General features: G+C 45.6%; 1 protein-coding gene across 1 annotated transcript in view; it reads left to right on the forward strand.

Annotated features, from left to right (window-relative positions):
• The window catches only part of SCAF8 (SR-related CTD associated factor 8), a 948526-nt gene that overhangs the window by 176501 nt on the left and 759128 nt on the right, over positions 1-12897 (forward strand). Inside the window, exon 3 of the mRNA XM_086927396.1 lies at positions 7074-7118. Within this exon, the coding sequence (XP_086783522.1) occupies positions 7074-7118 (45 nt within the window). The remainder of the gene's footprint in view (positions 1-7073; positions 7119-12897) is intronic.

A 12897-nucleotide genomic window follows, 5' to 3' on the forward strand; every position in this document is an offset into this window, starting at 1 on the left:
AGGCCGGCTGGGCTTTGGGCGTCCTAGGGCCTTGCAGTTGTCTTTCTCGCCAGTGGAGGGTGCAAAATCAGGACAGCTGGGCCCCTCTGGGAGAGGGTCTCTGCTGTGCTTACGTCTCTCGACACCTGCTCAGTCTCACTTCAGGGAGAATCCGGATTAGATTCTAACGGGCTCAGTTAGCTGCAAGTGGTCCGGTACCGTGGGTATTGGTCCTTTGTGGCTCTGGTTGGTCCTGGTGTCTTCTCACTTGGTTGGGGGAAAGATCTGTCCTTCAGGAGCACAGGGTCCTCTTCCTGGGAGACTGCTGTGCTGGGATGGCTGGGGGGTGGTAACTCAGTAGACCGGACTTTGCATTCTTTCGTGCCTGCAGACTGCGGGGGAGAAGCTCCTCTACTCTAAGGGTGTTTGCTGGCAATTTGCAAGGGCTTGCAGTATCCCAGGTTTCTTGGAAGTTGGTCAGCTGCAGGACGCTGTTCACATTTGTCAAGATTTGTTGCAGGCCTTAGAACCAGTTAAAACATTTTTAGAGGTCTTGTAAGGAAATGGGGAAACCACTACTCTCTTAAAACAAGTGAGAGAGGCCACGAAGAAGTTCCTACAAAATAAAATTTATATAGCTCACAACAAAGGTAAAGAAATGTTTAACAACATTATTTTTGTTATTTCCCCATGGGCAGCCAAGAAGGAGGCCCCTCTTTCAGCTGAGTGGCCCAAGCAAATAGCTACATCCCTCCACAAGAAGATTGCTCTTATTCAACAGTCTTTTGACATATCAGATGAGGGATTATGCCTCTATCAATCCGTGAATGAAAAATGATGTCCCATGCAGCCCCCTGCACTGTTAGAGTTCCCAGAACTGCAATTAGGAGTCACTCAACTACCTTGTGAGCCTTAAATCGGGTTCCCTCACAGATGCCTGCCCCTTCAAACTAGTGACACCGTAAGCTCCTATTGTTAACCCTATAGTTAACAAGGTGCTGAACATATCCCTCTTTGCTGGATAATGCAGAAGATCTGGAAGCAGGCAAAAATCCTACCTCTCTTAAAAAAAAATTACCGCAGATCAGACTGATCCAACCAAGTACCGGCCTATCTTCTCCTCCCGGTTTTCTCTAAGGTTTTAGAGAAACATGCAAACAAAGCACTCTCACAGTACATAAAAAATAGAAACCTGTTGCATAGCTCTCAATCTGGCTTCAGGTTAAACTATAGTACAGGGTCCGCCCTATTGGAAGTCACTGAACACATTCAGGATAAGCTTGATCAGGGTGGTAGGGTAGTTCTTGTGCTACTCAGCCTCTCAGCGGCCTTTGATACAGTTCTGCATGAGAGACTTCTCGTCAGGTTGAGGAACATGGGCGGGACCGCCTTGTCCTGGATGACGTCATTTTTGAAAGACAGTTCGCAGGAAATATGGACACATCCCTTCTCATTTCCCATGCCAATCTGAGCGTAGGAGTGCCACCGGGCTTATATATTTCTTATATATATATATATATATATATATATATATATGTATATATATATGTGTATATATATATATATGTATATATACACCCGCACACCCCGCACTCCTACGCTCAGGTATATATATATCTCAAATCAAACAGTTGCCTGCTGTAGGAAGACCTACACAAAGAGGTAAGTGGTATGCCTTTTATTTCACGAAGAGTGCAGCAGGAAGCAGAGCACATTGCACCACAGTAATTCCATCTCTTCTGCCCGGCGCGTTTCGTGTCAGTTTAAACACTTCCTCATGGGTCAAAGTCTTATCTTGATTAACTGCACAGCATTTCAGAAACATCCTTTCAAGTTGATTCCCCGCCCGTGTGGGCGTGGCTCCTACGGCGTTATGGGACTTGTGGTGCTTCGTTCTACCAACAGTGGGTTCTGCGCTGTCCTCACATATAACAAACTGCTTCTTACCAACAGTGGGTTGTGATGTCAAAAGGCAACTGGTTTCTGCGTTCGTTAATTACTTTGTGGGCTTCTTTGTCCTTAAGCCACCTCGCCGTTTTGACGCTGTAGCAGGGCTGCACTCAGGTGCAGCGGGGTCTTTCCTGCGGCTCAGGCGGGGCCGCAAATATCAAATCAAACAGTTGCCTGCTGTAGGAAGACCCGCTCAAAGAGGTAAGTGGTATGCCTTTTATTTCACGAAGAGTGCAGCAGGAAACGGAGCACATTGCACCACAGTAATTCCATCTCTTCTGCCCGACGCGTTTCGTGTCAGTTTAAACACTTCCTCATGGGCCAAAGTCTTATCTTGATTAACTGCACAGCATTTCAGAAACATCCTTTCAAGTTGTTTTCCGCCCGTGTGGGCGTGGCTCCTACGGCGTTATGGGACTTGTGGTGCTTCGTTCTACCAACAGTGGGATCTGTGCTGTCCTCACATATAACAAACTGCTTCTTACCCCAGTGGGTAAACTGACACGAAAAGCGTCGGGCAGATGAGATGGAATTACTGTGGTGCAATGTGCTCTGTTTCCTGCTGCACTCTTCGTGAAATAAAAGGCATACCACTTACCTCTTTGTGCGGGTCTTCCTACAGCAGGCAACTGTTTGATTTGATATTTGCGGCCCCGCCTGAGCCGCAGGAAAAACCCCGCTGCACCCGGAGTGCAGCCCTGCTACAGCGTCAAAACGGCGAGGTGGCTTAAGGACAAAGAAGCCCACGAAGTAATTAACGAACGCAGAAACCAGTTGCCTTTTGACATCACAACCCACTGGGGTAAGAAGCTGTTGTTTCTGAAATGCTGTGCAGTTAATCAAGATAAGACTTTGACCCATGAGGAAGTGTTTAAACTGACACGAAACGCGTCGGGCAGAAGAGATGGAATTACTGTGGTGCAATGTGCTCTGTTTCCTGCTGCACTCTTCGTGAAATAAAAGGCATACCACTTACCTCTTTGTGCGGGTCTTCCTACAGCAGGCAACTGTTTGAATATATATATATATATATATATATATATATATATATATATATATATATATATATATGATATATGATATATATATATATATATATGATATATGATATATATATATATATATATATATATATGATATATGATATATGATATATGATATATGATATATGATATATATATATATATATATATATATATATATATGATATATGATATATGATATATGATATATATATATACACATACACACACCTTTCTACCAGGTAAGTTTTATTCTTCCAGTTTTTTCATGAACCAACCAACCATGACGCGTTTCGGGCTTTGCAGCCCTTGTTCACTTGCAGGGTATAGCTGAATTTTTGTGCTATTTAAAGTGCTTAAGTGCCCCGCCTGCCACCCTCCTCCCTAAATGGTCATGTGACCAAACTGATAAGGAAAACAGACTATTACAGTGGATATATATAATTGAAACTAGAACATGCAATGTAATGCGTAAATGCATTATGCGTACACCAATATAATTGATAATTATACATAAAAACAAATCTCTGTATAAATTCCATACACTGATGTAATAACTGGTTAAATCCAATAGATCGTGCAAACATAAATCATTGGACAATATCGTACACTTTTAAGCTGATGATAATATGAGTCTGCTTCCTATCTTTATAGACATCAAACAATGGGGGAGTCGAATCATATCGAAAAGAGAGGGCCAAACAGTGCTAAAGTACTAACAACCAAAAAAGCTAAGACAACCCTGCCTAGTGTGCAAAGAGGCTAGAAATAAAGTGCATGCTGTATATTCTAAAAGATAATACAATTCATTATGTTGTTAAATATGAAAGAATGCACAATGAAAAAATAATAAGTTACCCGTCATAAAATCAGGAACTAATATTCAATTTAAAAATGCAATTCTAAAAACAATCATTTCATCATAATGTTATTTTCCCTAAAAGAATATATCAGTAAGTGTATAAATAATTTAAATAGTGATAACATTTGATTAAAGAGAGGGAGAAGTGAGCATACCATTGATCTAAAAATGGTCAGAGGGGTGCAAATCGAAAAGTTGCACAAAATTATGTAACACATGGATAAATGAAAATTCATGTTATTATACATATATAAAGTGCAAACAGTCATGAGTATCAAACCCTGATAGATAACAGGGAACCTGACTATCTATTAATTGTCATAAATAGTGGTAATAGATACATTTCCATACTACGTTGCAAGAATGAGCAACAGGGAACTGGACTACTCATTAAGTCAGAGAGGTGTGCATAACAGAGACTGACTGCGAAATGTTCCACAGGGTTACTACTGGAAGAGGGGCAACTGAATCCTTTAAGACATTGGAGAGAATTCGTAGTACCTTTACAAAAAATTGTAAAAATCTTCGGTGTTATTCAGGCCGTTCGGCCATTTACTATCGAACTCTAGGATAAAACGTGTTTCGAGTTGTCGCAATAACAACTCTGTTGCCTCCTCGCTGTAAGGGCAGTACTGATCCTACCACAAAGTACCTGAGGCAGTTGAGATCTTTATTATGCCTAGCTGCAAAGTGGGGGGCTACAGGGTAGGAAGGATCAGTGTGCAATATTGCCCTAAGGTGTTGCAGAATTCTGACGTGCACCTGGGCTTTAGTACTTCCGATTTAATGTAGCCCACAGGTGCACGTCAGAACATAGACTGCAAAATCAGTTGAAACTATATATATATATATATATATTTCATCCTTCGCATATCTGGTAGAGGAAGATGGAGTTAAGATTCTCTCCTACACCGATATTATACAATTAATCTTTACTTGTGAAAAAGGAGCAGATTTTGTTGGAGACAGTATCTGACTCTACCTCACTAAGGTTTTCAACTGGCTTAAAATTAATCAGTTAAAAAGCAATACAGTCAAATCGGAGATGATTTTCTTTGGACAACCGTCAGTGGGTAACTGGAGTGATTGGTGGCCAATGGAGTTTTTTCCCCCCTCAGTCGGCCCAAGAAAGGGTTAAAAATGTGGACGTTGTCATAGACCACATCCTTTCCATGGGCCCCCGATTCAAACACTGATTGGCTCATGTTTTGGCATACTCCGCATGCTAAAAAAAAATCTCCCTCTGTTGTCAGTGGACACAAGGAAGATCGTAGTTCAGGCCTTAGTGACATCAAAATTGGACTACGCTAATAGCCTGTACCTTGGCCTACCTGACTATCTCATTCAGCGTCTACAAGTAGTGCAGACCGCCGCTGCAAGAGCATTCCTCAGGCCAACGCCTAGATCTCATATGACTCCTTTTCTCAAATCTTTGCACTGACTCCGAATGAAAGAAAGAATTACGTTTGAGGCCATGGTGATATTTTTCAAGGCGCTAAGTATCTTAGGAAGTGCGTTATCCGTTACATTCCAACAATAACTTTAAGATCCTCTAATGCAGATGCACGTCTCCCCAAAATACGCTTTGCGCGTATAAGGGGGGAGATCCGTCGGGTTTGTGAGTGCACAAACATGGAACAGCCTACATGCCTCTTTGAGAGCTTCAGCTCACTTGGCAACGTTCAGAAAGTCTTAGCCTAGCATCCTCCCACTATGTCCACCCTAGCCCTGATGTTCCATCTTAGCGCCAGGTCACTAGCTGGAGTAGCTGCTTGCGGTGTATCAAATCCTTTTATTTCATTTAATTTCAGTCAGGGTCTGGCACCACAAGTCCACAGAAGTATTTAGTTCTCACTTTTTTCATGACTCTTCTTTGTCCTCTTCTTCTTGATCCTTCGAATCTAAGCTCCGGGTGCCACCTAAATACGAAATTTAGGTGTGTTTTGGGGCGTGACAGTTAGTAACCCATGGGCTACTTCCCTTTAGGTTATCAACACACACTATATGACCACTTCCTGTGGGAAGTGGGGATAATCCTGACCCAAAGTGTGGGGATAACCCTGACTCAAAGAGCCTAATTCCGCCAAAACTGAGATGGTGGAATTCAAAAATTGTGTCCTCAACAGGTAGCCCACCTTAGATGTGGAACTAGCCTGAAAGGGGAACACACTTCCTGGCTAGCTAATTTTCCTATCTGTCTTTGTGCCAAATGGGTCCAGGGCAGGGGTTGACATTTCTGTCTGGGGGAGCCTTGGCTTGCATATTAAAGGCGGCAGAGGCCTTTGTAGCCTCCTGCCTTGTTATGCTGATTACTTAGCCATCATGCTTGAAGAAAGTACCGACACCTCCGGCCAGAGCAGGCATTATTTCTGCCCTCAGAGTGCGGGCTCCCACCTGGAGGGTCAGAAACCTGTCTGTGGTGGCAGGCTGGTCTACACCATGTAGCCAGCACACTAGTAGTTGGTAGTTTTTTTTTAGGGGGCATCTCTAATGTACCCTCTGGGTGCAAGTATTAATAAATCCATCACTAGAACCAGTGTGGATTAACAAAAAGATGTTTGATACCTAAAATATCTAGTTTCATTGAAGCCATCATGTAGCCGTGGAACTTGTAAATACCAGTGTCCAGCACATGCACTCAAAATGGTTTCCCTGTTCACTTGTAATATCTAAGAATCAACGTAGACATCACATGGGCATATCTGCTCATGTAGATATGTCCATGCATGCGGTATAGTACAGCCTGCCTTAGGGCAGTAAGGCCTGCTGTAGGGGTGACTTAACTATACTGCATGCAGTGTCTGCAGGCATAGAACACAGGACATGTTGTGTCTTCACTTTTCTCTGCACTATGGCAAGCAGCCTGCAATGGTAGGTTGCATAGTGGTGCTGAGGGGATCCCTTAGGTTGGCACATTACATGCTGTAGCCCTTAGGGACCTTTTAGCCTCCTTTCCCTTGGAGCCAGGGGTGCCATTTACTATGGACTTACAGAGGGTTCTAAAGGTATTGCCAATTGGGGAAACAATTGTACAGTTTTAGGAAGCGAGGTCTGGCACTGGCGACCTGGATAGCAGGAAACTTGTGCACTTTTGTTGAAATTGCATCAGATACCAGGCAAAAAGTGGGGGTGACCATGTCAAAAAGGGGCACTTTACTCTAGTCCGGTTGCTCCACCAAAGACAAAAAAGTTAAATATAATTACATTGCCAAAATGATTGCTATAAGTTTCTCACTGTTTCCCCTTTCTGTTTGTTTCAGTTCTATAAACATGTGGTGCAGAGTGTTGAAAAATTTGTTCAGAAGGTAAGTTAATTTTCTGCAGCACACCTTTAAAATTATAATCTCTGTCAGACTGGTATCATATGCAGTCAGTCAAAAAGCTTTTATTTTATTATCGGTTAAAAAACATATAAAAGGCAAGAATATCACATCATATACAACAATACTATATACAAATAAGTTAATAATTATAGGAATTCATAAAAGACCATGAAAAAGCAGCGTACTTGAATTTATAAACAAGCATTGTTGTCTCTCACTCTTAAACAAATTGCAGTCTGACCCACCTCGCAAAGTAAGTAACAAGGGGGCCACCCGTATTATATCTTTTTAAAACCCTTTAGAGTTGCACACCTACTGAACCACATCGACAAAAGGAATTTTGAAGTGGCAAGGACAAACATAAAGGACGTATCTGATTTGAAGAGTCTAAAGGCCTCTCTATAGTCCCTTATGCCTCTAGACTGACAACACTGGATTAACCATTTGGTTCTTGCCCTAGAATAAGAGGGGCAGAAGAGCAGAACATGAAGATCTGTTCTCTGCTAGCCTCACATCCTGGGCAAGTACTTGCAAAGGATGGTGTTTTTGTCCACTTGTCGGTGGTTTCCCTTAGGGGAAGTGTGCCATGCCTAAACTGGAGGTAATGTTTCTTAGCTAGAGGTGGCTGAATTTGGTCTAAGAATCTTTAAAAAAAAAAAGGGTGAGTCTTAATCTCTAAAAAGGTATTGGTAAGCCTGCCGAAAGACTGGTTTAATGAAAGAAGCGCCCTACCATGGTCTTTCAGAGCTATGCTCTTCGCTTTTCTAGAGAGCGAAGCACAAGCCTCCTCAGGGGAGGACCACAGTTCCCCCCTGCCCAGATTCTGTATGAGGCTTCGGATGTACTTGAGCCATGGGATCCTACCCACACCCCCTCTGGCCAGCAGGTCCTGCAAGTCTTCCCTATAGCTCTCAAGTTCCGGGGTAGCCCAAAGCCGTCTCCAATATAGCAGGGGACGATTTGAAACGACCTTGTGTATTGGCGCCAGACCGAAGTCCAACCTCAAGGGAACGAGGGGAGTGCTCTAGGAAAGGCACATAAGGCGTCTTATAAAGCTGTTCTCAGTAAGGAAAAGAGGGGTCACGCTTACATGCCCCCAGAGTTCTGCACCATAAAGTGAACCACCTCTGACCTGCACCTTGTAAATTTCTACAGGCGGTCCCGTGAGTTTAAGGGAAGATTTACTATGGACTTTTAAGATCCCGCCTGATGACTGGGCGAGTTTCAGGTTGGCTTTAGCAATCTGCGAACTCCAGTTATTCGAAGGTTGAAACTCTATCAAGAGCCGTTCCCTCCAGGTGTGGGTGTGGACAATTCGGATGGATCGAGTTATACACCATGTATTTCGTTTTGGCGAAATTGATTTCCAAGTTCCTCAGTTTACAGAAGCTAGAAAATGCTTCCAATGTGCGCTGGATACCCCCCAGTGTTTTGGACAGTAGGAGGGTATCATCGGCGAACATTAACGCCGGGATTTTCCTTCCAGCTACTGTAGGGGAGGTTGTTCACTCCCAGTAAATCGGCAATTAGGCCGTTGAGGAATAGGGAAAAGAGCGTGGGCGCTAGTATACATCCTTGCCTGACTCCCCTTTCCACTGGGAAAGGGGAAGTCCGTGCCCCCCCATCCCAAACCTCACCTTTGCGTATGTGCCTGTATACAGCCGCTTATAAAGCTCACACAGGTAAGCCGGAGCACCCATCTCGGTTAGGATGACCCAAAGCTTGTCCCTCTGGACCAGGTCGAAAGCCGACCGAAGGTCCACAAATATCAAGTACAAACTGCCGCCCCACAGGGTAACAGTCTTTCAAAGGACCAACTGGAGTCTAAAGAGCTGGTCCATCGTCGACACCCCCGCCTTGAATCCGGCCTGCAGAGAGGACAGGACGTTGTTATCGTCCATCCAACTCTGCAACCTGGTCAGGAGGACTCTGGAAAAAAGCTTCTGCAGGACGTCAATAAGGCTTATCGGCCGGTAGTTGGCCGGGTCCAGGGGAGATGCAAAAACAACAGGTGATGGACCGAATGAGGATCAATGTCACACATTCAACCCAGTCAAAAGATCTGGGTCCTAATCCATCGTATTTTTGCACTCCACACCACCCTGGGTTAGACAATGGCGATATGCAAATCAGCTCTGACCCTGTGCCCCATGGGAACAGTCCAGTCCGAACTACAAAAGCCATGTCCTTCCCAGAACGGAATCAAGCATCCGAGGACCGGACATGGCTTTTGTAGTTCGGACTGGACTGTTCCCATGGGGCACAGGGTGAGAGCTGATTTGCATATCGTCATTGTCTAACCCAGGGTGGTGTGGAGTGCAAAAAAATGATGGATTTGGGCCCAGATCTTTGGACTGGGTTGAATGTGTGACATTTATCCACATTCGGTCCATCACCTGTTTTGTTTGCAATTGCCGCCATAAGTGCGCTGGGGATGCTCGGACGTGGGTCCCAGGCACTCCACACCACTGGATTCAAGCTAGCCGGGCTGATGAGAGGTGTTACCTCGAAACCGGTCCGGTCCTCGGATGCTTGATTCCGTTCTGGGAAGGACATGGCTTTTGTAGTTCGGACTGGACTGTTCCCATGGGGCACAGGGTCAGAGCGGATTTGCATATCGCCATTGTCTAACCCAGGGTGGTGTGGAGTGCAAAAAAACGATGGATTTGGGCCCAGATCTTTGGACTGGGTTGAATGTGTGACATTTATCCACATTCGGTCCATCACCTGTTTTGTTTGCAATTGCCGCCATAAGTGCGCTGGGGATGCTCAGACGTGGGTCCCAGGCACTCCACACCACTGGAGTCAAGCTAGCCGGGCTGATGAGAGGTGTTACCTCGAAACCGGTCCGGTCCTCGGATGCTTGATTCCGTTCTGGGAAGGACATGGCTTTTGTAGTTCGGACTGGACTGTTCCCATGGGGCACAGGGTCAGAGCTGATTTGCATATCGCCATTGTCTAACCCAGGGTGGTGTGGAGTGCAAAAAAAACGATGGATTTGGGCCCAGATCTTTGGACTGGGTTGAATGTGTGACATTTATCCACATTCGGTCCATCACCTGTTTTGTTTGCAATTGCCGCCATAAGTGCGCTGGGGATGCTCAGACGTGGGTCCCAGGCACTCCACACCACTGGAGTCAAAGCTAGCCGGGCTGATGAGAGGTGTTACCTCGAAACCGGTCCGGTCCTCGGATGCTTGATTCCGTTCTGGGAAGGACATGGCTTTTGTAGTTCGGACTGGACTGTTCCCATGGGGCACAGGGTCAGAGCTGATTTGCATATCGCCATTGTCTAACCCAGGGTGGTGTGGAGTGCAAAAAAACGATGGATTTGGGCCCAGATCTTTGGACTGGGTTGAATGTGTGACATTTATCCACATTCGGTCCATCACCTCTTTTGTTTGCAATTGGGTCCAGGGGAGAAGCCTTCTTGAATATGGGTATGATTTCGGCGCCTAGCCAGGTCGGCGGAATGTCCATTCCATGCATGATGGCGTTAAAGTGCAGATGTATGGTGCCCATACCCCATCCTCGGTCCGATACAGGTCCCTAGGGATTTTATCCAACCCCGGTGCCTTTCCCGGCATCAGACTCCTAATTGCTGCCTTAATTTCCAAGAACGTGAAGGGGTAGCCATCGAGGGCCCTGCCCAACACGACGGCTGGATCTGAGATTATTACGGCCACACAGGGGGGCGCCAGAGCCTTCGGAGTGTCTAGTGCATAGAGGGGCTTGAAGTGGGCAAGCAACACCTCCTCGCTAAGATTAGGGACGATGGCAGAAGCGCCTGAGGCCGAGCCACCACGGACCAAGTTCCAAAATAGCCTGAAGTAGCGGGCCTCAAGGGCTTCTCTAATTTTCTCCCAGTTGTCGGCTTCCCATTCAGCCTTGGCCGCACAGATTAGTCTTTTATAGGCAAGGCGAACGTTTCTAACAGACATCGGGTGCCATGCTTCACCTCCTTGATCAAGGTGGATTTGGCCTCCTTACAACTTTGGTTAAACCAGTGGGAGTGCTTAGCTGCCTTCCCCCTGCCACTATGGGATGTTACAAAAAAGGCAGCCAATAGGTTGAAAAGCGAGGTATGAGTGGCCTGCAGAGCCAAGAAGTAAGAAAGCTCATAGTCACATCCCCCAAGCTTGCTAACCGCCTCTAGTGCCCCTGCTACGTGATTATAAATCTCCGCTACCCTATCCGGGGCTTGGGCGACCTTCTCCCACCTAACTCGCCTGCCTCCCGAGGTCTGGGTGAGGTTAGGAGCAGGTGTGGTCCCAGAATCTTCTGATCGCGAGTGGTTTCCCAAAGGGTTCACTAATTCGAGTGAAAGTAAGTTATGGTCGCTATCGACCCTAGGTACTACAGTAAATTCTTTAAGACGTGCCCAAAATCCCACGTCTACCAGGATATAATTGATGGTCGTACTTTTCCCTGGCCTGTTAAAAATGTCTAGGCATTTGGTGTCTATTACCTTAATTGTGCACCCCATGTGTACCGCTACTCACGTGCACAGCCCTCCCGAGGGTCTTCCCCAGGGATGCCGCTTCATGGTAGGATGCAAAGCCTACCCTAGCAGGAGGAGACAAAAGCCAGGTCTCTTGAAAGAGACATAGGTCAAAAGTATCCACCAACTCCACCCATTCGGGATTTTGTAGCTTTGTCGCCAACCCAGCCACATTTCAAGACAATCACCGCTAGCTCTGTTGGTGGTATAATATGGTGTGCGGGTCCAGGGGAGATACATGTTTGACTTTGAGGGGGCTCTACAACCCTACGGTCTCCTCCCACCACCTGGCTATCCTCAGGGTTGTATGTCAGGGTCAAAGATCCCCGGGTTGGCGATAGTCCACGCTGCTCGGGGCCCTGAAGCGATTACCAAGGGGGGTGTTAAATTGAGGGGCACAATAACCATAAGGAAAAAGGGGTTGGTGTTCGCGCTGGGCCGGCCCCGATATGTGCTGTAGAAGTAGCTCAGATGGCGAGTGTTGACCAGGCCCGGGGTAGCCTGATCACCACTCTCCATGATTTGTTTAACTGCAGCCGCGTCCCCTAAGTTGACAAGGGTGCAATCCCCCTCGATGTCTTTGGGTCTGGTTCCCAGCCAATTGACCCTACGTACGAACATAATCTCCCCCAGGCCCTGTCCCATCAATGGTCGATGCCTATTTAACCAGTGGATGACCGAGCATATGCAGTAATGTGTATCTCATGCATAAAAAAACTTGAGTGCTTGAATTCCAGCAAGAAAGCGTACTTCTGACATGGTGTAAAAACTAACACTGGGTGAATCGTTGTCAGTGCGCTTTAATTCTCTTACATGTGTTAAATGATCTGCTTCTAAGTATTTACCTGGGCTTATGATGTTCTAAACAGGTCTTGTATTGTTATTTTTAAAGATGTCCATGCACCCATAAAGAGAGGAACTTTAACTGCTTGCTAAACTGCCTTTGATCTATTAGGTTTAAGTTTTTAACTTTGAATTACTGAAAGGGTTAAAAGCCCACTCATAGATGCATTTGTGACATACTAATATGGGCTTTTGACTGTGGGCAAAAAGGTTTGGGGTAGTGGGTGCAAGTGGTTAGATGCATGTAATGTATGTGTATCCTTGTCTTCAGTTGTTTAAAATACAAATAAGTGGTCTATTTTCATATTGATTATAAAGATACATGATTTCTGATGGATATATCGGACTGTAGATTCCTCGCCTTCAGAATACTTAACAGGCGCCAAACTGGATCCAGAAGTGGTCCTGCGCGGTCCGG

The sequence above is a fragment of the Lissotriton vulgaris genome, chromosome 6, assembly GCF_964263255.1.
Source record: "Lissotriton vulgaris chromosome 6, aLisVul1.2, whole genome shotgun sequence".
NCBI classification, from domain to species: Eukaryota; Metazoa; Chordata; class Amphibia; order Caudata; family Salamandridae; genus Lissotriton; species Lissotriton vulgaris.